The sequence below is a fragment of the Cucumis sativus genome, chromosome 2 (assembly GCF_000004075.3).
Source record: "Cucumis sativus cultivar 9930 chromosome 2, Cucumber_9930_V3, whole genome shotgun sequence".
Taxonomy (NCBI): Eukaryota; Viridiplantae; Streptophyta; class Magnoliopsida; order Cucurbitales; family Cucurbitaceae; genus Cucumis; species Cucumis sativus.
The window spans coordinates 6,445,909-6,471,277 of NC_026656.2; the positions used below are offsets into that span (position 1 = coordinate 6,445,909).

Here is a 25,369-nt window from a genome sequence, read left to right on the forward strand (position 1 = left end):
ATCAAGTGATCATTATTAACAAATACTTTGTTTAGATAGTCGTAACTTCCTCAAAGAAGAAAGATGTGCAAGGTGAATTTTTCACAACTATGATGTTTGGACCACAAAATAAAAACAATACAAAATAGTTGGGTTAAGAAAGTTTGAAGTCAACTGAAAAATCATTTTAAAAGAGTAATTAATGACGTATAATATAACAAAAAAAGAACGAGATAAAAATAAAAATTTGAAACCCATATTCAATATCTTAAACTATTCAGATTAAAAACAACCAAAATCCAAAGTTAACAAAAACCTTGGAAGAACCAGAGATGAGAGAATAAAAGAAGTGAGATATGGAGCAAAGAGGAGGAATAGTTTAGAGAAGATGGAGGTAACAAATAGATCCCATATCCCATATTCATTCAATTGTCGCTACGTTAGATTTCTAATGGAATGATGTTGTGACTTTTATATTTAGATGATTACGTTATAAAATAAGATAATCACTCATAATAATTTAAGATCTTAACTTTTAATTAAAGGATATATGGTCACTTTAATCAAAATAAGATTCTGATCGTTACCATTTGGACGCATTGTCATTGTTTTAATTTTTAATTAAAGATTATATGATAAAGTGAGGTTTTATTGGAAAACTCTAGAAGTAATTATTTTCAAGATTTTGATCGTGACCATTTTGGCGCAGTGTCATTCTACTTCACTTTTCTCAACTCATATGTTAGTTGCAATTCATCCACATACAAAATCTATTGTAATTGGTTGAGATGCTTTTTTTTCTCTTCCTCCCAAAAATGGTATGTGATTCATTATGGAATATTTATCTCCAATTTCGAAGAGTTTATTTTATACTACTTGTTTTATTTTTCTAGCTAGTTTATTGTACCTTGTCATGGATGTTAACACTTACGAGTGATCACCAGTCGAATCGGTTAGTCGGTTTCTGTTGGATCGGTTTACCACTTAAAAATACTATTTGAAAATTCTCGATTTAAACCAACTTCTGTCGTTTTCTGACGGATCGACTTTCGTTTAGTCGATCGACTCAGTTTTTTAGTCTATCATGCTCACCCCTACTAACACCAATATGTCAATTTTATTTTATTCAATGTTTCTTCTAATTTGCTTCAAGATTTTTAATTTGAAAAAAATTAAGTAAAGGATAGGAAGACGACAAGGATGGGAGAGATTTAATTTTCTAAAAAAAATTAGTATTTAATTTGAATTTATTTTACCGAATGAGTTAATTATACTTTCCATAAAAGATTTAAGAATTATAAAATAATCCATCAATATTTCTTTATTATTCATCAATTCTAGTATTTCATTTTTTTTTAAAGTTTAACCAAAGAAAGTAGATTGAAATAGAAAGTTTGAAATGAATAATAAAATAAATTAAAATATTTAGATTCTATCGGGACAGTAAATAATATTTTAAGTAATTGACTATCAATGTTACTGATAGAAAGAAGAATGTCACCGACTATCAACTTAAAATATTAGCGGAGGAATGTATATTATATTCTAAGAAATTTAGGAAATAAAAAGTATTTTAAGAAAAATGATCAGAAAAATGAAAACATAAAAGACCTAAGCGGATAAAGTCATAAATTTTATGATTAAATTTTGTAAGTTACAAAAATTTTGATTCCCATTCGATGGTTTGTGAGAACAGAGTCGGATTTCGGTAGAAGAGGTCTGTTAATTTGATCGGAAGCATTCCCTTCCAATTTGAGAACCATGTTGTTCCAGGTTGGAGGTCAAGGGACTCGTCCCACTTTCTTCGAAATGGCCGCTGCTCAGCAGCTCCCTGCCAGTCTTCGTGCCGCTCTCACTTACTCTATCGGCGTAACAATCTCTTTCTCTCTCTTTTAAACCATATCTTCGTTCCTTCAACACTCACCCGCCATTGCTGTGCCAATTTCCTTTTTGTGCTCTATTCTTGCCGAATTGGGACTTCTTTTTTCATTGTTATTAGTTATTTCAGCTTTTGGATTGTTGTTTCGTTCTATACATTCGAGAAATGGTGGGGTTCTATTTGTTGCTAAATGGGTCATTGTATTTATTGATAACATTTTTTAAAAATCTTAATTCGGAATATGTTATCATGTGCTTTAGGCTCTTGGCGAAGGACCTATTTCTTGTGTCAAAAGTAATTTTTGATCGAGGATATCTTGTTTCTTCAACTATTTTAACTGTTTTTTACCATCAATTATGTTCGATAAGAAACTATTTTCTAGAAAGTATGGACCTATGAAAAGGAGAGGAGGAAAGCTTATGCTAAGTTATGTTACAAACAAGTCCTTTTAAGGAGAATCCACCTGCCTAAGATATACTATCCTTTGAGTTACCCTAGTGCCAAATATAGTAGGAACTGGTGCTTGCTTGTGAGAATAGTAGGGGAGTGCACAACTTGACCTAGGCACTCTGATGTTGTGCACATTATGCATCCTTATATGGCTGTATGCTGTTTCCTCACTGTATTACATTTTTGTTGTTTAGTCCTAATGCTTGAAATTCTTGTGGATTGGTAAAATAATTTCAGGTCTTAGCTCTAAGAAGACCATTCTTTCACAAGGTGTTAGACTATGAAGATGAGTTCTTTTCTTTGCTAATGCTAGTTCTCGAAACGCATAGCTTACGAACTACAGGTGAATGACAATTGTTTTTGTAAAGCATACATTTAAATTTGAACATTACTGTTCCAGTCTCTAGTATTTAATTTTGTTTTATTTTGTTTGTGCGTTCTAAGTTTGAACATTACTGTTGCACTCACAGATATAAAAAAATATTGTTCTGTATGTTTCAGATGCTTCTTTTTCTGAATCCTTATATGGCTTAAGAAGAAGAGCTGTAAATGTACAAGTAAAGAAGGAAGATGCTCGTTCAGTCTCTGGTGATGGTATTCAACATAGAGGATTAGAAAAACATCAAAAAGTTCTTTCTGTTGCTTTCTTGGTAAGATCTTATTCTCGTTCATTTGAAAAAGATACTGACGATTCAACCATTATTCCATTTCTTTTGGAGGTTTTGACATTTAGTTCACCCTGCGTATCTCAGAAAATTTTATGTTTTGTACACTAGTCTCTCTCTCTATGTAAACACACATGGACATACATATTCGTATATAACCTACCAGGTTTATGAGTATGTTATTCATTACCCATTTTATCTCAATCTTTTGGCTTATTTCTTCTCTCTCTAAACAAGGCCATTGACACTAAATATGACATACGAAAGATTGAAGTTTGGTAGCATATTGCTCCATAGAAGTTCAGAATAGTTTTTTTCTTTTCTTTTTTGCCCCTTTTCTGTATAATAAGTTTTCTTGAACATACGATACAAGAAAAAAACAGTATTTCATTTGGATTCAAACCCAGACTTCCCTGCAACCTCTGCACCTTGAGTGATTAGCAAATTGAATTTTCAGGTTGTATTGCCTTATTTCAAATCAAAGTTGCACTCAATTTACAATAAAGAAAGGGAAGTCAGGCTTCAAGCAAGTTTATGGGGTGATGATAATGAGGGGTTTAATGATGCTGAAATTTATGAAGTAAGAGGTGACAATGTTGTTCCTACTAGAACTTTGGGAGTTGAAACATCGGTAAGAGCACGGGTGATGAAGAAATTTCAGAAAATTGTTGGTTCTTGTTACCCTTGGCTTCATGCAAGTAGTGAAGGTAATAAATACACTGGCTCATCAAATATTTATTGTATATTTTTATTTTAATAAATATTTGGAGGTTTGTGATCCTATCGATTATATGGGTCAGTTTTAAATTTTAAATCTGATAAATAACTAAGTGGTTTGATTTGCAAAAAAATGCCCTATCGATTATATGGGTCAGTTTTAAATTTTAAATCTGATAAATAACTAAGTGGTTTGATTTGCAAAAAAATGCCCTATCGATTATATGGGTCAGTTTTAAATTTTAAATCTGATAAATAACTAAGTGGTTTGATTTGCAAAAAAATGTATGGATTTATTATTACTTTGATTCATCTATGGGGTGGAAGATCAAACTCTCAAAGGTGTGGAACGTTGTTTTGTTGTCAACTATTCTTTATTAAGTCTCTTTTTGCTGCCCTTTTAGAAGATTCATCTGTTCTCTCTTCACCTAGTTTTCAAAGCCCCTTTGGAAGCTCAAGATGCCTAAGGTTTTCTTGCAGCCTGCTATCCTGGAGGACTCATCAGAATAAAAAAGTTCAGAGACCCAATCGCTCCATGATCCAAATTGGTGACCTTTATGCAGATGTGATAAGAAGGCATTTGAATCATTTGCTTTGCTGTTGCCTATTTGTTTTCCCCTTTGGTTCAGGCTTCTGGGAGTGTTTGATATGAGTTGGGATTCCCATTACTTGAAGAAAATACATTCTGGATACTGGATGGATAGGTTACGGTCATGAAGAAATAGAAAGAGTTTATTAAAATAATGAGAAAACTAAAGATCAGCTTTGGTTTGATTAGATTTCTTTTGGATACTTCATTCAACCAATGAAATGTTTCTTACATATAAAAAACCTTGGTTTGATATGATTTCTTGTCTTCTTGGGCCTTTAAGTCTCTCTCTTTCTAAGCAAGGTGAGGAAGAAGAACTGGCTAATGTGTTTATGTTCCTAGAAGTAATTTGAAGAAACGTGTAGTTAATCAACCAGAAGTAACCATTTGGGCGAAGTACATTTTAGTCTTAGGGATTCTAGGAATGGTTCTGTAGGTTTGTTGGACCATTAGTTGACTCACGAATGAAGTGGCACTTAAGTTGTTAACAAATTTATTAATTCAATCATTTCTTTTGTTGAGTTGGTTTTTTTATCAATTTAATAATATTCTTATCCATTTTCTTCCTTTTCTTCTTTTCCACTTTTTTTTTTGGTGAAATTGCTTCTGCGTATCGCCCCTCTCCTCCCTCATCCCTGTCATTAGTTTGTCACTGAAGGTATTTGGAACAAAGAAAATTCAAACCAGATGGGGAATTTTCTTCGTACTACCATGAATGAGATGAAAAGAAATGCATGTTAAACTTCTGGTTGATAATCTATTATGGAAGTACTTTGTTTCATATCAGAGAAAAAAAGTGGCTTGTACTTGGTATTTGGTTCTGTGATGACACTTCTTGAAGTTTTATTTGGAATATTACGATTATCTATATTTCTTAGTCATTTTTTATAAACTATCCAGAATGTCATTGTTTAAGGACTGTCTTTATGTTGATGCAGGTCTATCGTTTGCTTACCAACTGTTATATTTGTTGGATGCTACTGGATTCTATTCACTGGGACTGCAGGTCATTGGAGTTCATGTCTGTCGGGCTACAGGACAAGAGCTGGTAATTTTTTAAATTCTTTAGTGAAATGCTTTAAGGTGGTAACTCCTTTTATTATTGATAGAATAATCTACTTTATTTCATATAGATCTTTGATTCCCTCCTCTAGAGAGCTGTACACAGCAGAATCAGAAATGCTTTATAATTCAATTATTTGATACTGCTGTTTTTTATTGAACTTTGTCAACTACTGGAATTTGACTTTATAATTTATCTAAACTTTGAGCACAATAGTTGTTGCATGTCAAATGTTTGTTCTGTTATTAGATTAAATGTATCACACAATGGTATCCTTTTCACTTCTTGGTTATCAATAATATTTAAAGATTATTTTTTTCCCATTCTTCTTTCTATTCATTGTTTTTGTTACCCTTTTGTGGCATCAAGGTAGATGGACACATCATCTAGAATTTCAAAGATACGAAGCCATGAACGTGAGCGACTACGTGGCCCTCCTTGGTTGAAGGTATAACTTCTTTGATAATTATTGGGGCATCTCATATCATTTTTATTTTTGGAATCGCCCAACCCTTAGGAGCTTACAAAAGATTTATTGGTAAGATTCAGGTTGAAAGTGGAGTATATTGGTTAAGGAAAAACTAAAAGAGATTAATTAGAAGAGAAAATAAACCTTTGAGAAGTTACTGGGCTCTCGTCAAGATGGCCCCTAAGAATTAGACATTCAGCTAAGGGTTTGAGACTTGAATCAAGGGAAGAAGAATAATATTGTTGTATTTCTTCTTTCTCATCTAAAATAAATACAAGTACCTCCAATGTAGGAAAAAAAACCACCAACCGAGTAAGAAAAGAAATATTACAAATATAAAAATGAATAAAAGGAGAAGAAGAAAGAATAACACTTGTGTATGTGGAAAACCATAGATCAGGGAGAAAAAACCATGATATGAGTCTTTGTATATTTCTAGATTTCAAAAGAATACAAGGGATGAAATATATAGGCCATAATGGGCCTTGGCAAAAAAGGAAATAAACAAGGGTATTAAGATTACACAAATATCCTTAGCACAATTATTTTCAACAAGTATAAATAATAAATAGGAAAATGTACCTTTTTGGTTCTTAGATCTTGGGTTCAATTTTTATTTGATCCCTAGGCTGCAAAATGTTATATTGCTAGTCCTTAAATTTTGGGTTGACTTCATTTTAGTCCCTAGGTTTATAAATGTTGTATTTTATCATTGAATTTTGAGTTTTGTTTCAATTTGACAATGAAGCAGACACGTGCAAAATGTTAAAAGTGTCAATGTCGGACACATATCGTACATGGATACATCTGGACGCATTTCCGACACATGTTAGACATGCAAAAATCTGTACCCTCTTTTATTTATTACTATTTCAATTTTCGACACGTGACGACACATATGGACACACCACGACACGCTAGACACAAAAAATCCCAAACCTATCAAACAACTTCAACGGCGTTAAAGAGGGAGATCAAACAACTTTAATGGCATGTAGAGAGGGATGATCGGCGTCGTCAAGTTTAAGAATTAGACATTAAGCTCATGTGTTGATATTTCCATTACATTGTAGAAAAATGCTTGAAACACAAAAGATAAGCATTAAACTGCAAATAATACTAGTATAGTATAAATAACAGACATATTCACTTATATGAAAATAATAAGATGTTTATTTCATAATTTATTTTTTAAAATTTTCCAAAAATATCCATTGAAATTGATATTTTATTGACATTTCCATCAAATTTAATACCTCGATATCTCTATTGACATCGGTATTTTAAACCCTAAACCTTGATCTTTCCTAAAGAGGAATGAAATTCATACCCTCCCACAAGTTAGTTTATAGTTATCTTCCATGGTCACCTTGTTGATAAGTTTAACAATACTTAGATGAGTGTATGCTAGAATATCAATATAAATCAAAATATATAAGTAGATCATTCCGGTCACTGACTAAGCAGTGGGAAGAGAGATGGCCCGGAAAAGAAAGTGTTGACTACATTTGACGACCTCCTGAACAAAGGAATCATAGTTTCTCATGTATATACATATAGGTTTCTTATGTATATAGTTTAATAATATAACTTTTTGAGGAATATTCTATCTCCAAATGCTTTGAAGGTGTTACTATCTTTTGACTATTTCTCTATTGGTTATAAAGAAGTCGACAGACTTACAGGTGTAATTTATGGAGTTGTTCAGGTCCATGTTACTTATCAGCTAGGTTGGTCAAACTCCAAATTGCCCTATTTCCACATTTCAGCACAGCAGTCAAAGGAGTGGGGGCATACTTAGTTTTGTGAGACTGAGAGTGGGTTTAGTGTAGGAATTCTAACCATCCGACAGTGGACAGGTGCAGGGGACACCCCAAACTTGGTCTTACTCCATTTTTCTATTTCATTTTCTAGACAGTGTGCAGATAGTGTAAGTGCACACGGCGCACACAATCGTGTGCGTAGTGATGACCATCCATGAGCAAAGCCAGGATTGCCCTTCAGCATGGATGGGTGGGATGCACGAATTTGATGAAACTTCGCCCACCTCATCACACTCTGGCGCTAATTTGCACGCACTTGGTTCTCTGGGTGGGCTTCCCAGCTGTGGGTGGCTGACTGTGCATCTGTGGCTTCCATCTTCTTGAGAGGTTTCTTTGAGCAAGACCTTGGAAATTATGAAGGATACAGCATCTCGCTCTAGAGGTTGGCCTTCTTCCAACCATTGTAATTGTGAATTGCCACTCTTGTGCCATCAACGATCCCTTCTAGACCTGGCTAGGGTCAATCTTAGTTTTCTGTTCCTTTCTGGTCTCTTGATCTGACCTGATTCCTTCATGGAGTTACTCAAGATCTTCATGAGTTGAGGGTCTAACAAGCAATCCCAAGGGTTGTTATGAACTGAATATTGGGACTCCTTGACTGAGAGTACTTAGCCAAGATTCAAAGACTTGCTCCATACTTAAAATTTTGTGACTCATAAAATCTTTGGGATCTTGGCTATGTGTAACTGTTTAAGACTTTACAGGCTGAAAGAAGGATGGTGTGATTCACTTATTGCTTCTGAAAGAATTATACTAGTTCTTCTATATTGTCTTTTGAATCTTGGCAGATTGGTTGACTCCTTTTGATGGCTCATCCGATGAGAGAGTTACTTTGTTTTGTTAGCTATTTGGCAACTTGTTAATACATAAAAATTTCAGCTGCATTTATTTAACGCTGAATTTTGTCATTGTTAGTTTAACAGTGGTCCTTTTCAAGTTTTTGAGCTATTTTCATTTTCTACTCTTATTCAATATATCTTAAAGTATACCTCATTCATGTGAAAACAGGCAATACAAGGAGGCCTCCTTACTTGTTTGTACACGATGCTAGATTATGCACAGACCGGATTGATTGCAGCCGTATTTTTCTTCAAAGTGAGTCCTTGAGCAAATCCAATATCGCATCTCTTGCTTTTAAATATCTTCTTTAAAGTATAGTAATGACAATGCCTTACTTATATAAAAATAATGTATAACTTTGAACTTTTATTAATACAATAAAATAGTTAATTTCAGAGCAAATTGCAAAAGCCACCCCAAAATATGGTGGTAGTTGCCATTATACCTTTAAACGTTCAAAATTAATCATTGAGCTCTCGAACTTATCTAAATTTTAAAATTGAACCATCGAACTTACATAATTATATAAATTGAGATTCAATTTTTATAATTTGTGGGTCTAGTTTTTACAATTGTTGTATGTTCAAGGGTCCAATTTTAACACTTTTAGAAGTTTAAGGGTGTAATTGCAAACCACCGCTATACTTTAGGGGTGATCTTTGCAGTTTGCCCTTATTTTTTCATCTGCTTTTTCGATCTAATTACATACATTATACAAAAGTGATTTTGGATCTTTTTATTTGGATCACTTTTACATCACATAATGACTTTATGACGTAATCTGTAATCTGATTAGATGATGGAGTGGTGGTACCAATCTGCTGAGGAACGAATGTCTGCACCAACTGTATACCCCCCACCACCTCCTCCTCCACCTCCAAAGGTGAAATACTTTTTCCTTAAATGAACTCTATATAACATGGTTTTCTGCCCTTTTATGATAATATATATTTGTATTTATGTGTGAGGGTGTGATGTATGTATACATCTATATAATGTGCATGAAGTTGTATTACCCATTCAAATACAAGCTGTGTTGATATAAACAGGTAGCCAAGGAAGGGATTCCACTGCCGCCCAACAGAACAATTTGCCCTTTGTGCTCAGATAAACGAGCAAATCCATCAGTTGTCACTGTCTCTGGCTTTGTCTTTTGTTACACTTGCATCTTCAAGTATATTTCACAAGTAAGCCCTTAACTATTGTCAACTCTAGACATCTATTTAACTTCTTTCATTCTCTTTTTCCTTTCCATGTTGGAATCTTGTTTGAGGAGTAATTTGACTGCTGAGTGAGGTAGGAAATTGAGTTCTTTAGGAGTTTATCCATTTTTGCATGCATTCTCCTGTGGATTTGAGATACTAGCTAGGTTACCCCACCCTTAACCAGAGAGCGTACCAATGACGTTGTAGCACCAATAATAATTAGGAGTTCTTATGGGAGGTATTGGTTGTGGGAATTGATGAAGACAATTAGTATGATTAGTCTATTTAGTTGTGTTCTTAATCTAGATTAATTAGTGTTTAATTATAATTAATTAGTTAATTATATAATTCCTTGTAAGGCTATAAATAATTAAATTTAAGCTTCTAATGGGAGCTTTTAATTATATTTTGATGTTCTTTAAGAGAGTTCTCTCTTTAGAAAGAGATGAATTTCCTTTTGTTGGCCATGGATTTGGTCTAATACTTCAATCCGCTGCCTGAGAAATTAGTTGGCTAAAAATTTCAGTTAGTAATGCACTAAGCCAAAAAAGAAAAAAAAAAGATTTATAAGTATAGTTTTAAAAATAAAACACATGGAACAAAGTTGTTATCAAATGAGACTTGTTGAACTGTACATTATTGGTGTTTTGGGGAAGTTGTAATCTTGTGTTTGTTTATGTTTGCACTGAACCTGAACCAGTACAAGCGCTGCCCAATCACATTAATGCCTGCAAATGTCGATCACGTTAGGAGGCTCTTTCATGATATGTGAAGAACTTGAGGGACACAATCATGCAAAGGATTTAGTGGACTTGCGATTGTTCATTATGTAGTTTATAATCACAGTTATTGGTAACATTATGGTGTTTAGGATTATAATATATCCAAGGTTTCAAATTTTTAGAAATATCAATAAATATATGATAGATGGGTATTCTAAATAGAGATTATTTTAAAAAGTAAAATCATTGGAAATATTTTCACATATGGAAAAAGGAAACATATGAGAAACAACAATTTGCAGTTTGTACGGATAATCACATACTTCTTCTATTTCTATTTCTCTTCCATCTAATTTCAAATTTAGAAAGCATGCTACACACGTCACGTGTTATTTTATTTGCTTGGAAATTTCTATATATATATATATATTGATGAGTTGCTTTTGCGAATGATTTGAAGTCTTTCTATGTAATATATATTATGTTTATAATTTTTTTAATGATTTAGACTTTGTTTACAAAGCATTTTTCATATTAATTGACTTTCCATACCTCATCATACAGTCGAATTAATGGAATTAATTACCTCATCAAAGTTAAAATATAATATGTTAATGATCAATATCAACAACATCTCATTAGGTCAACTCGTCGGTAAATAAAGTAAAGATCATTTTGAATACTTTTTCAACTGTCACCTTCATTTCATTTCTTATGGACGGAATGTATTTTTTTGTTTTTAAATCTTCTCTTCTCTTCTTCTTATCTATGTTTGAAATTGATATTTTCTTTCTGCCAATAGATATTTCTATCATAAATATTTTAAAAATTTTGATACCAATAATTAATAATATGTTCGTTTCTTTTTTCATGAGTGACCCTAGTTGTCACATGTATATATTGATGATTCGTTCTTAAAAAATGTATGAAATTTAATCGTTTAAGTGCGTCATATTTTACTGTCACATTTTTAACTTATTATTATGATTTTTCCTCATCCTATATTATTTATGGAAAAGATCGTAACAAACCACAATAAAATCAATAAATTTGTGATAGGAAAGACATTAACACTCCTTGAATTACTTAACTCAAAGAGTGAAATGTTTTTTAAAAGCTAATAATGGAGTTCGAAAACAAACCTTGTTTATCCATAATAATGTGTATTTATGGAAGTATACGTAGGTTGATATATATTGATTAATTTGATTGAGTACACAAATTACATATTTGAAATAATTTCATATAATGTGTGTAATAAAAGTATAATTTCTTCTTGTGAAGAATGGTTCAATTTTGACCAATCGTTCCAAGCTGTACGCTATATTCTATTTTCTTGAAAAACAAGAAGTAGATACTTATTAGTTTCATTGAACATTCCTTTTGTGACTTTTCTTCTCTCTTTACAAACTCTTTTCTCTCTCTATTTCCCTATAAATTCAAAAAAAAAAAAAAAAAAGAACTAAAGGGGTGTCATTAATAGAATTTTTGTGTACTGATTTTGTGATTACTTTAGCTCATCCATTCTATTTTTTCTTTTCCTTCTCTCAAATTCCAAATACCATAAAGAGAGCTCATAAAGAGAGAAGGAGCTCTTCATTATAAGAAGAAAGAAAGAAAGTATAAGAAGAAAGAAAGAAAGATTGAAGAAAGGAGAGAGAAGAAAGCTGTGTTATATATATTTATATATATATATATATATCTGAAAATTAAGGTATGCCTAAACCCTAACTTTGTGTAATATTTATATTTTGTTTTTCAATTGAATTATAAATATAATTTGTGATGATACTATGCTGAGGACCAAATCTCAACTTATAGCTTTCATTTTAGTTTTGTTATGTTCATGATGTTAGATGATTTACGTCAACTTTTAAATGTAAATAAACGGTTCACCTCTTTAAAAAAAAAGAAGAAAATACCTTTTCAGCTCTTTCTATTTTTAATAGTGGATACATTTGATCAAAGTTTTAAAATCTTGAGTTCTTGTTAATTGGTATAGTTAATGTATTTTATATCGATAATAAATAAGTTATATAATTTGGATATAGCTAAAGATGTATGTTTGGTTGGTGAGTCTATGATTGATAATAACCACAAATAATAAATATCCAACCTGAATTTTTTTAATTAGCTAAAATTTATAAATTGTAGAAGATTTTTTAACAAAAATGCAACCACTTGTGTTTGATAATTTCAAGTGGCCTATGAGATAATTGGAAAGATACAATCAGTCAACCAATTTAGGTGTCTTTCTTCACCATTTAAGCCATTCCACCTATACTATGACCAATCATTATCAATTTCTTTTGGAAGATACCAAAGCAACTTTGAGTTTATACATACATACATATATAGTTCTTATTTTATTTTAACATGAATTGTGAGAGGAAACATATTATGAGTTAATTGGAACAAAAGGGATTGTTTTCTAAGAAAACATATAAAATAATAAAAAGGCTACGTAGTAATTGAATTATTAGTGATATTAACTTTATTACGAGAGCAAGTAATTTGAACTCTCTAAAATACAAGTTTGATCTTATGCACACATACATACATGCATACATACATTTTCAATATATAATTTTGTCATTTACAATACATTTTCAATAAAAAAAACTAAATTTTATTAAAAGTTTATTTTTTATTTCGTTTTGGTCTTAGAGCTCTATCTTCAGCATTTTAAAGTATTTTAACTTTGTCTAAAAGTACATGAATATAGATGAAGATAGTTGACGGACACTGTGTTAAAATCTCAAAATTCTAATTCTTTTAACAACAAAATGTTATGAAAAGATATTTTAGTGGAAAAAAGTTAAAATATTATCGATTTTATATTTTCATTTGGTCTTATGTTTAGTTACGTTAGACCGCCTTTACCCCTTAATATTAAACTTAATTTCCATTTTATTACTAAGTTTCAAAATTTTACATTTTTATCTCTCAGTTTCGAGTTTATTTTCATTTGGTTCTAGATTTCGACATTTTACATTTTACTTTCACCTTAAGTTTTCTTTAATACTCACTTTTGACGTTTTGATATTAATTTTCATTTAATTAATTTAAAAGAATTATAAAACAATTAAACTATAACTAATCTAAAGATTGAAAGTAAGCATTGTGAAAAACAAATGTAAAAGTGTAAATCATCAAATTTAGTGAGAAAATAAAGATAAAACTCAAAAGTCCAATGTAATAATCTAACATTTTAACCAAATAAAAACTAAACAAGAATTAGAAATGCCAATATGAACTTAACTCATACCTTGACATACCAATTTCATTAGTATAAACATTTGATTCAAACCATTCCTATAAGTTGTGCTAGACTAAATTAGTTGTCTATTTAAGAGTGAAAAATCTTATGTTCAACAAATGAGAGTTTTTAACCAAATAAAACGATAAACATAAACTATAGAGTCCTTTAAATTGAAGTCGATAAAATTCAAATTCATCTTTTAGAGTCTATTAGACTATGTCAACTCTATAGAGTCTATCACTACTAATAGTCTATTAACAATAGAATATATCGTTTCAGTATATTCATAATTTTTTTTTTGAAACATTGTTATTTGGTTAACTTAATAATTTTCACAAATATTATAGTGACCAATGGTGTGTTTAAAACTGTTTTTGATACGAAATCTTCTATATATTTTTTTGTTAAGTAATTATTTAAATGGTCAAAAAAATATTAAGTTTTGAGAAAATATTTACATTTTATAAAAGAATTAGGGATAATAAATTTTGTATTTTTAGTAGTTTGTGAATTTTTTATATTTTTTTATTTTTAGAAAAAACAACTTGTTATAATTCACGAAGTTGGATCCTCTAACCAATAGGAAAAAGAGAAAAAAGAAACGAAGGAAAATATGGTTTAAAATTGAGAAATTTTAATAAGTTGTTGAAGTCAGTAATTTTAATTTTGTTGTAGGAAGAAGGACGTTAGCTTGTTATGATATTTTAATAGTGAGATTCAAATTTTCCGCGCTTCAAATCATTAACATGAATACGAAGATGAACTCCATTTTTCTCTCTGTACAGCCACACCCAACCACGAACACGAACCAACAATGGAGTTGTGTGCCGGTGCCATTGTTAATCCAATCGCAGAAAAAATCGCCAACTGCACGGTGGATCCGGTTTTCCGGCAACTAGATTATTTGCTCCACTTTAAAACCAATGTGAATGATCTCAAAGATCAAGGCAAGAAGCTGGTGGAAACCAGAGATTTTGTTCAACATTCTGTCGACTCCGCCAAAACCAATGGGTACGAGATCGAAGTTATGGTCACTGAATGGTTGGGGATAGCTGATCAATTTAGTGAAGATGTCGATAGGTTTTTCAACGAAGCCGACGGCCGAAGTCTTCGATGGTGGAATATGCTATCACGCCATCGATTTAGTAGAAGAGCTACCAAATTGGCTGTGGCAGTTGATAAAGCCATTCAAGGTGGGAGTTTCGAGAGAGTTGGGTTCCGTGTAACTCCACAAGAAATTATGACGCTAAGGAACAATAAGAAGTTCGAAGCCTTTGAATCTAGGGTTTTGATTCTGAAGGAGATAATTGAAGCGGTTGGCGATGCTAATGCGAGGGTGATTGTGGTACATGGGATGGCGGGAGTTGGGAAAACCACCCTAGTTGAAGAAATTGCAAGATTGGCCAAGGAGGGGAAGCTTTTTGATGCTATAGCAATGGTGACTGTAAAGCACATTCCAAACATTAAGAAAATACAGGGGGAGATTGCTGATCAATTGGGGTTGAAATTTGAAGAGGAAAAGGAACGAATTAGGGCCGATCGACTACGTCGAAGGTTAGAGATGGAGAAGAAGGTGTTAGTGGTTTTGGATGATGTTTGGAGTAGGCTTGATTTGGAAGCTGTTGGAATTTCTAGCCATCACAAGGGATGTAAGATACTTGTAACTTCTAGAAAGGATGATTTGTTTTTCAATGATTTTGGTACTCAGAAAAATATATATATCAATATTCTGTCAAAAAAAGAAGCTAGGGATTTTTTCAACAAGGTGGCATGTGATTCTGTTGAATCTTCTGATGATACTGATCCTGAAATGGAAGCTGTTGCTACTGAATTGGCAGATGAATGTGGAGGATTGCCACTTTCTCTTGCAACTGTTGGACAAGCCTTGAAAGGTAAAGGGCTTCCAAGTTGGAATGATGCCTTGCAAGGAATGAAGTTTCCTGGCGAACCCAGTAACTATGGGGTGAATAAAGTGGCATATTTGTCTCTGAAAGTGAGTTATAGATCTCTAAACAGAGAAGAAGCCAGATCACTATTCTTACTATGTAGCTTGTTTCCAGAAGATTATCAAATTAACATCAAATACTTGTTGATGTATGCCATGGGTTTGGGGTTATTAAACGCCATGAGTTCTCTAGCAATGGCAAAATGGAGAATACTTTCTTTGGTTGATGAGCTCAAAACTTCTCACTTGTTGCTTGATGGGGTTGATAACGATTTTGTGAAAATGCACGATATAGTTCGAGATACAGCAATTTTGATTGCGTCGAAAATGAAGTCCAAGTATTTGGTTAGACATGGTGCTGGAGAGAGTTTGTGGCCCCCAATGGATGAGTTCAAAGATTACACTGCAATCTCATTAGGTTGCAGTGATCACTCGGAACTCCCAGAATTTATATGTCCACAGCTTAGATTCTTATTACTGGTAGGAAAAAGAACATCTTTGCGATTACCTGAAAAGTTCTTTGCAGGTATGCAGGAACTACGAGTTTTAGATCTCACTGGCTTATGTATTCAGCGGCTTCCACCATCAATCGACCAACTGGTAAATCTTCAAACATTGTGTTTAGATGACTGTGTTTTGCCAGACATGTCTGTAGTTGGTGAACTGAAAAAGCTTGAAATTCTTAGCTTGAGAGCATCTGATATTATTGCACTTCCTAGAGTAATTGGGGAACTTACCAATTTGAAAATGTTGAATTTGTCTGATTGTTCTAAACTCAAGGTGATCCCTGCTAACCTTTTATCTAGGTTGATAGGGTTGTCTGAGCTATACATGGACAATAGTTTTAAACATTGGAATGTAGGACAGATGGAAGGTTATGTTAATGCAAGGATTTCTGAACTAGACAACCTGCCACGGTTGACCACTCTACATGTCCATATTCCAAATCCCACCATTCTACCACATGCCTTTGTCTTTAGAAAATTGAGTGGTTACAGAATACTAATTGGAGATAGATGGGATTGGTCTGGCAATTATGAAACTTCAAGGACCTTGAAACTCAAGCTTGATAGTAGCATTCAGAGAGAGGATGCAATTCAAGCACTTCTAGAGAATATTGAAGATCTGTATTTAGATGAATTAGAAAGTGTCAAGAATATTCTATTCAGTCTAGACTATAAAGGCTTTCCGAAATTGAAAGGTTTGCGTGTCAAAAACAATGGTGAAATTGTGACTGTTGTCAACTCGGATAACATGCATCATCCACACAGTGCCTTTCCATTGTTGGAGTCCTTATTTCTGAAAAATCTAGCTGAACTTGGAAGCATTTGTCGTGGAAAGCTTCCACAAATGTCCTTCCGTAACTTGAAAAGAGTAAAAGTTGAAAGTTGTGACAGATTAAAATTTGTTTTCCCATCTTCTATGGTCAGAGGCCTTATACATCTTCAAAGCCTGGAGATTAGTGAATGTGGCATCATAGAAACTATAGTTTCGAAAAACAAAGAAACAGAAATGCAAATCAATGGTGATAAGTGGGATGAGAACATGATTGAGTTTCCTGAATTGCGTTCTCTGATACTTCAACATCTACCAGCCCTTATGGGTTTCTATTGTCATGATTGCATAACTGTGCCTTCAACCAAAGTGGATTCACGTCAAACAGTTTTTACTATTGAACCTAGTTTTCATCCACTTCTCAGTCAACAGGTATGTTATCTATAATTGTACTTCTTCCATTGTTATCTTTGAGCTAATATAGACTAAATATATGCTATAGTGTCTAGGTTTTTTTTAAAATTTAGTTCATGTAGTTTAAAAGCTCTAACTTTCATCTCTTATGTTTTGACATTGTCCAAATTATTACATTTTTGTCGGTTGTATTGATTGGTGATAATCTTACATATTTGGAGAGTTGGACAAAAATTTGAAGGAGGAACTTGGATTATTGATGAGTAAGGTTTTCTAAAAAGATTTTTTTTTTGCCAATTTCTTATAAGGTTAAGTATGAAGTAGAATTTATTTTAGTTGGCTTAATTCCTCCTTTATGTTTGTTCCAAATCACTTTCTATCGTGGCTAAATATATGTTTTGGTTGTCTTTTCAATTTGGTTTCTAATGTTTAAAAGTTTCAATTTACTCTTATTATGTTTTAACATTGTTAGAAAATATGAAATTTGCTTGTGATGAACAAACGTGATATGATACTAATTGAGTTGGTAGAAAGTTTGAGAATAAAATTTTTCGTGTAAGTGAATTTTTTTTTCAATTCAGCCTCTATATTTTAAGAAAGTTGCCAAAGCTATAAAAAACAAATTCTTTTAGGAAACGTAATTGTTCTTCCAAATTTCTCATGGTCATAAGCCAATTTGAAATTTTCTAACAGAAGGGTATAATCGAAACATATTAAAACAAAAAGGACTAAACTAAAAAATTTTAAATATTAGAAAACCGAAATATATATTTAGCCTAATTATAGTTGATAATTGTTGGAAACTAAAGACTCGTTTGGTAACAAGTTTCCTGTTTCCTGTTTTCATTTTTTAAGAAATGGAGGTGTTTGGTAACGTTTTATGTTTCTCGTTCTAAAAAAAGTAGAAATATTTATCATTTTATAAGGAATTATTGAAAACAAAAAAAAGTAGTTTCTTCTATTCTCGTTTTTTAATTATTTCTATTGGTTTCTTTTTCCTTTTTCTAAATTGTTTCTATTGGTTTTCTTCTCTTTTTTCTCAAACACACTCCTGTTTTTTGTTCTAAAAAAAGAAGGAACAGGAAACCGGAAACAAGGAACAATGAAAAAAACAGGGAACGAAAATGTTACCAAACGAGCCCTAAGGAATTGAGTTGAAAGTTTTCAGAATTTAGAGACTAAATTGAAGAAACACCCAAACATATATTTGGCCTTTTTATCTTTCTATGGCCTTTAAATCTACAAATCCAACATTGTGAAATAATATAATCAGCCATGAACGATAATGGATTCTGCTTGCTTTCTGGTTGGAATGTTTCTCGTATTCATTCTCACAATTATGTATTGACTATTGATAAAAAAATTGTTAAAAACTGTTTTTTAATTATTATTTATTTTTTTATCTTCTTAATGTTTTGTAGGTTTCCTTCCCCAAATTGGAGACATTAAAATTACACGCTTTGAACTCAGGAAAGATATGGCAGGATCAACTTCCTTCTAGCTTTTATGGCTTTAAAAATCTAACTTCTTTGAGTGTGGAGGGTTGTGCTTCAATAAAATATTTAATGACAATCACTGTGGCTAGAAGCCTTGTGAATCTTGAACGCCTTGAACTAAACGACTGTAAGTTGATGAAAGCTATAATCATTTCAGAAGATCAAGATCTGGACAACAATTACCCTTCCAAATCTATCTTGCAGAACAAGGTACATTTTTAACCTCATCATACTTCTTCCGTCTATGTTTTGTTTATAAACTTTAAGCTTAATAATGTCTGTCTTAAAAATTTTCATTTATGTCCATTAACTTTAAGTTGTGGACAATCTATTTAGTGCCTATTGTTAACATAAGCAAGGTGATATGGTCATTACAACCTAATCTCCAAATATCTGATGTGATATGGTTCATTTTTGCTAGTATAAGCTTTCATGGTTTTGCTTTTGAAATCACCAAAAAGGCTTCATACCGATGGAAATAATTGTCTTCAATACTTATGATCATTTCCCTTTCCCTGTGTATGTTTAGAATGCAAATATAACCTTCTTATGGGATAAAAACTAATTGGTTACATAACAAACAAGTGATAAATACAAGTGATCGGATCTAAGATAGGTCAATATAGATGGGTTAAGTTAATACTTTTATGTCAGCTTTTGTTAAGATGTGCTAAATCATGTTATAATATGTTTATAATCATGCCATATCCAAAAAAAGAGGTATATATATTATTATAATTTTCTAAAAAGAGGTTCAGAGGCTTCCAATAGAATATTCAAAACTCAAGGACTTCAACTTGGTCATATATTTAAACTTACCATGTTAGTTTGATTTTTGAGCAAAAGTTATAATTAAACTGAAATGATGAATATAATGCAGGATGTTTTTGCGAACCTGGAGTCCCTCTTAATCTCTCGCATGGATGCTTTGGAGACATTATGGGTCAATGAAGCTGCTTCAGGATCCTTTACAAAGCTGAAAAAAGTGGACATCAGAAACTGCAAAAAACTTGAGACAATCTTTCCAAATTACATGCTTAACAGAGTGACAAATCTCGAGAGATTAAACGTTACAGATTGCAGTTCCCTAGTGGAGATCTTTCAAGTGAAAGTCCCAGTTAACAATGGCAACCAAGTAAGAGACATTGGAGCTAACCATTTGAAAGAGTTGAAGCTGCTTCGTCTACCTAAACTAAAGCACATATGGAGCTCAGATCCACACAATTTTTTACGCTATCCATCTCTCCAACTTGTTCATACAATTCATTGTCAAAGCCTTTTGAATCTCTTCCCTGTATCCATAGCTAAGGATCTCATACAACTTGAAGTGCTTAAAATACAGTTCTGTGGAGTTGAGGAAATTGTTGCGAAACGAGGAGACGATGGAGATGGAGATGATGCTGCGTCGTTTTTGTTGAGTGGTTTGACATCATTGACTCTTTGGAATTTGTTCGAGTTCAAGAGGTTTTATCCTGGGAAATATACTTTGGATTGTCCATCATTGACAGCGCTAGATGTACGCCATTGCAAATCATTTAAGTTGATGGAAGGAACTTTGGAAAATTCGTCATCAATCTCATCCGCTGTTGAAAAGGTATTACATTCTCTCTAAAAGAATATGCAGTTTAGGTTCCTTTTTATAATATAATTACTTTGTACTTTAATGTGCTTTTTATAATATGCCAAGTCTCATGCATAATTGATATCCTATGCTATTTTGGGCTTCATTTGATATCCATCTGATTTAAAAAAAAAACATTTATGTCCTCTTCATGTTAACCTATAACCATTCTGTTTTGTCTTGAAAATCAACCATACAAATCCTTTTTTCACCTCTACATTTCTTGTTTAGTTATATCAACCATACAAATCCTTTTTTTACCTCTAAATTTCTTGTTTAGTTATATACTTTGTACCAATGTTTTCAAGACCTAAATCTAGTTTTGAAAATTAAAAAAAAGATAATTTTAAACTTGTTTTAAAATAAAATTTGGCTAACTTTTCTTTTGATGAAATTTGACTAAGAATTGAACTCTAAAAAGTGAAAAAAAATCTAAAAATTGAAATTGGTATGAAATAAGCTTAATTAAAAAAGAAAAAAAAAAAACCTAAACTAAACCACATGCCTACAAAAGGGTGTCTTTTAAGGGTTTAATTTTTATTATACTAAGTCTTTGTAGATATAATTGTAATAATCACTGTTGTTGAAAGTTGTCTGTGCTCTTTAGAAAACATACATGTTTGTGACATTCTTACTGTTCATTATTAAAACAGTGAAACAAAGTTGATCGGTTTTGATTTATTATGGTTGTAATAATTAGGTAGAAGTTGAGCAATCTTCACTGAGGGGGGAGTTCGAAAGAAGAGAATCAAAGGAGACATCCACAGGGAAAGAAGAAATAACAACCATAGTGCAAGGTGTAGTTGATGCTGAGTTAATTGAATTAAGAGCTCAATTACGAGCTCTTGTGGCAGGTCAAAACCAAATGATGGAACGCTTAGCCCAACTTACAACAATTCCTCGTGAGCCTGTCTCAAAGTGATTCGTAAGTGTCGTTTGATAACGTGGGAGAGTAAAGGTGACCAAAATAAATAGGAGTGTTATGAAGTATAGGGAACTGTAAAGTCATAAAACTTATATTTTTAGAAGTTAATAAAGTTTAATGTTGATACATTTTTTAAGTCGAAAAAGCCTATGAAGTTCTTGAACTTAACAAAAAGTACGTGAATTAACAACTTCACTCCTCCAATCTCATCCAGGGGGTCATGTGTTTCATAGGCATCCAAAGTCTCCATGTAATGGCCATTTAAAGTTCGAGGTGATTTTTTGAGATTTTCGAACATCTTAAAATGATCTCAGAGATGATATCCAAAGAGTTTTGGATGTGTTTTTTTGAATTCTTCCTATGTTAAAAGAGCATTTTTTTTACATTTTTTTTACCCTTCATTTTTTGTTTAATATATATCACTCTTTACTACTTATTATTTTATAATTACAATAAATATAAGAAACCATATATATCACTTTTGTTTTATATCATAGTTGTCTTTTTAAACACATTCAAATTTAAACTTAATTAATATTTATATTTTAATAAATTAAATAATTATATAGGAGAAATTGCATCATATGACAAAAATATTTGGAAAAAATAGTTCTTAGTAACTATTTTTTGCATATTGCGTATATGACAAAATTAATGATATCAAATGGCTATCTAATGACTATTAGAGAGTTATCGGTTTTTACATTTGCTACTTTTGTAATTTAAAAAATATAGTGATATGGACTCGTAAATTTTTTTCTATTTTTGCAAGCGCCCCTAATATACCTAGCATATAAAGTTAATTTAAAAAATATGTATTATAAGTTCAAATTATATTAAAACATAAATAATAGATATTTGTAAGTTTACACATTCATAATTTTGGGTATCTACAAATTTTGGTTATCTATATTCTCAAAATCCTTAAGGGTGTTTGGTGCGTAGAGTGAGTCATTATAGTTTGTGTTTAGATGCATATTATTATAGTATGAGTCATTATAGTTTGTATTTGAGTGCATATTATTATAGTCCAAATTATAGTGATCTTTATAAATATTGTTATCTTAGATGATGTCTCTATTTTTGTCCTATTATTTTTTGTCATGCATGTAATTTAGAATTCATAAATATAACAAAGCGATAAAATATTTACTACCTGAAATAAAAAAGAAAACCAATTTATTTTTGTAAATTACAGGTTTGCCCTGGAATATTGCGAATGATTTTCACTTTTCTTCTTCTTCGTGATTTATTCTTCTTTTTATATTATTACTTATTCCTCTTCATTTTCTACTTGTTCTTATATGTGACTTATTCATTTCCTCTTTAATTTTTCACTTTTTTCTTTTTTCACTTCTTCAAATTCCCACTTGGTAAACAATCTTCATAATCTATCATATATTTCATCTTCCAGATCTAAACAATCGTGTACCAATTACTAAACGATCCTTTTCCAAGATCATGTACCAAGTATAAAAGATCTTGGTACTCAATCTTGGACAATAATTGTTTAGATCTTGGTACACAATTGTTTAGCTTTTGGTACACGATCGTTTAGCTCTTGGTATACGATCATGTACAAAATCTAAACAATTTTGATACAAGATATTGTACCAAATATAAAAGATCTTGGTACATGATCGTGAACCAAGAACGTTTAGATTGTATACATAATTGTTTAGATTGTACCAATATCTAAATGATCTTGGTTCAAGATATTGTACCAAATATAAAAGACTTTGGTACACAATTGGGAACCAAGATCATTTAGATTTTATACACGATCGTTTAGCTCTTAGTATACGATTGTGTATCAATATCTAAACGATGAACTTTGTTTACGATTGTTTAGAAGAAAAATGACACGTGATCGTGTGGCCGATGTTGATACTACCTATATCATTTCCTATACGATCATGTGTCATTTTCTACACGAAGTGTATCATGACCATTTAGAAGAAGAATTAGGCGTCTATGTATGGTTGATTTTTCCTTTTCGAAATTATTCTATAAAGTGTAAACATTTTGTCGCTTTGTTATATTTTTAAAAAAATTCTTAGGTAAATGAAATACCATTTTTGGAAAACATAGTTCAAATTATACATTCCACCAATTTAAACAGACTAGTTTATTACAGTCCAGGATGCACGTGTCATGAAATTTTATAATCTAGCATTTTTTATATAAAAGTTGACATTTGATTTTATTAAATCTTGTTATTCGATTTTATTAAATTTTATAATCTAGCACGTGTCATGCACAGATAAGGGTTTTATTCGACCTAATGTGTCACCTTGGAGAGCACCAGTCCTGTTTGTGAAGAAGAAGGATGGACCGATGCGTCTTTCCATTGTCTGTAGAGAGCTTAATCAGATGATATAGTCAAGAACAGATATCCGTTGTCCATAATTGATGATATGTTCGATCAGTTGCAGGGAGCCATTGTATTTTCTAAGAGTGATGTACGTTCATGCTACCATCAGTTGAGGATTAGAGACAGTAACATTCCTAAGACGGTCTTTCATTCCAGATATGATCATTATGAGTTTATTGTAATGTCTTTTGGCTTGACAAATGCTCTTGCTGTATTTATGAATTTGATGAACAAAATGTTTAAGGATTTCTTAGACACTTTTGTGATATTTTTTATTGGTGACATCTTGGTTTACTCCAAGATAGAAGCTGAGCATGAGGAGCATTTGCATTAGGTTTTGGAGACTCTTCGAGTCAATAGGCTTTATGCCAATTTTCTAAATGTGAGTTTTGATTGAAGCATGTGTCTTTCCTTGGCCACGTAGTATCCAGTGAGGGAGTTTCTGTGGACCCAACAAAGATTGAAGTTGTTACTTGTTGGCCTCGACCTTCTATAGTAAGTGAAGTTCGTAGTTTTCTAGGCTTAACAGGTTATTACACAAGGTTCGTGGAAGGTTTCTCTTGTATAACTAGTTCTTTGACTCAGTTGACCAAGAAAGGGACTCCTTTTGTTTGGAGCTCAACATGTGAGAGAAGTTTTCAGGATCTTAAGCATAAACTTGCTACTGCACTACTTCTTACAGTGCTAGATGGATCTGGGAGTTATGTGATTTACAATGATACCTCTAAGAAGGGATTGTGTTGTGTCTTGATGCAACAAGGTAAGGTGGTTGCTTATGCCTCTTGTCAGTAGAAGAGCCATGAGCAGAACTACCCTACACATGATTTAAGGTTGGCAACATTAGTTTTTGCACTTAAGATCTTGAGGTCACACCCCCCACTGACATGCGTGCTTGTCTCATGAGCACGATGCGACTTGAGCACCTTTGACGCAGTTAAACACCAAAGACACTCAACTTAACTTCCTTAACTTAGCTTAATCACCAAAACACTTAACTTAACAAATAGACTTCAAGGGATTAGAACGAGATAAGAACAAACTTTAAACTTTATTCCACAACGAGGCATTTAGTACGAGAATACAGAGATATAACACTTAACCAAAATACAACAACAACACATAAACTTAAACGCCTGACAGCTTCTCGCCTAGCAAACCCAAAGTTCCTCTCCTTTTTGGCCTTAACGCTTAAGCCTTGGAATGTGAAATTTTAAAGGATAAGTTTAAAAGACTTAGTGAGGTTTATAAATCTTTTTCGCAATACCTTTTCATAAAATCATTTCACATAAACACATTTTTAACATAAACACATTTATAACATAACAATTTCACATAAACATTTCCTTTAACACAAATGTATTGTCTTGCATAAACACACATTAGCCAAAACCCTAACAAAACAGAACTTAAGCGCAGAACAAACGATGAGATTTATTAAAAGTGAAATAGCTAGAAGATGCACTAAACCAAATGGTTCTTTAACTCAAGGGTATTTTGGTAATTATGCAACTTAATTTATTTTGAATTTAAAACAATTAAATGAAACTTAAAAGTGAGAAATCAATCCAAAACTTCTTCTTAGAGATAGATCTAATTGAGCTGAGTGTATGTTAGCAATTGAATCTCCAACTTTGATAGAACATCTGCATGACTTAA

General features: G+C 32.1%; 2 protein-coding genes across 3 annotated transcripts; both read left to right on the top strand.

Annotated features, from left to right (window-relative positions):
- The first annotated feature begins 1,613 nt into the window (after positions 1 to 1,613).
- Positions 1,614 to 10,781, top strand: LOC101206004 (peroxisome biogenesis protein 12). Its single transcript, XM_004152767.3, has 10 exons — positions 1,614 to 1,848; positions 2,546 to 2,651; positions 2,810 to 2,958; positions 3,431 to 3,680; positions 5,218 to 5,327; positions 5,716 to 5,790; positions 8,643 to 8,729; positions 9,271 to 9,357; positions 9,524 to 9,661; positions 10,380 to 10,781. Exons 1-10 carry the CDS (start codon positions 1,741 to 1,743, stop codon positions 10,449 to 10,451), a joined length of 1,182 nt encoding a protein of 393 aa, XP_004152815.1. The 5' UTR covers positions 1,614 to 1,740; the 3' UTR covers positions 10,452 to 10,781.
- Positions 10,782 to 11,787: 1,006 nt separating this feature from the next.
- Positions 11,788 to 21,721, top strand: LOC101219523 (disease resistance protein At4g27190). 2 transcript variants are annotated; one of them, XM_031881483.1, is made up of 5 exons: positions 11,788 to 12,115; positions 14,449 to 17,315; positions 18,719 to 19,003; positions 19,674 to 20,387; positions 21,119 to 21,275. In XM_031881483.1, exons 2-5 carry the CDS (start codon positions 14,478 to 14,480, stop codon positions 21,137 to 21,139), a joined length of 3,858 nt encoding a protein of 1,285 aa, XP_031737343.1. In that variant the 5' UTR covers positions 11,788 to 12,115; positions 14,449 to 14,477; the 3' UTR covers positions 21,140 to 21,275. The 2 variants fall into 2 exon arrangements, with proteins under 2 accessions (XP_031737343.1, XP_031737342.1); XM_031881482.1 differs by having other exon boundaries at positions 11,795 to 12,115; positions 21,115 to 21,721.
- The last annotated feature ends 3,648 nt before the right edge of the window (positions 21,722 to 25,369 follow it).

What these genes read in the sequence shown, in the direction of transcription:
- LOC101206004 (XM_004152767.3), top strand. Translation starts at nt 1,741, where the DNA reads ATGTTGTTCCAGGTTGGAGGTCAAGGGACTCGTCCCACTTTCTTCGAA. An exon ending in GGGCTACAGGACAAGAGCTG is followed by an intron (nt 5,328 to 5,715) that starts GTAATTTTTTAA and finishes GCATCAAGGTAG; the next exon opens with ATGGACACATCATCTAGAAT. An exon ending in CAGCCGTATTTTTCTTCAAA is followed by an intron (nt 8,730 to 9,270) that starts GTGAGTCCTTGA and finishes TAATCTGATTAG; the next exon opens with ATGATGGAGTGGTGGTACCA.
- LOC101219523 (XM_031881482.1), top strand. Translation starts at nt 14,478, where the DNA reads ATGGAGTTGTGTGCCGGTGCCATTGTTAATCCAATCGCAGAAAAAATC. An exon ending in AATCTATCTTGCAGAACAAG is followed by an intron (nt 19,004 to 19,673) that starts GTACATTTTTAA and finishes AATATAATGCAG; the next exon opens with GATGTTTTTGCGAACCTGGA. An exon ending in TCTCATCCGCTGTTGAAAAG is followed by an intron (nt 20,388 to 21,114) that starts GTATTACATTCT and finishes TGTAATAATTAG; the next exon opens with GTAGAAGTTGAGCAATCTTC.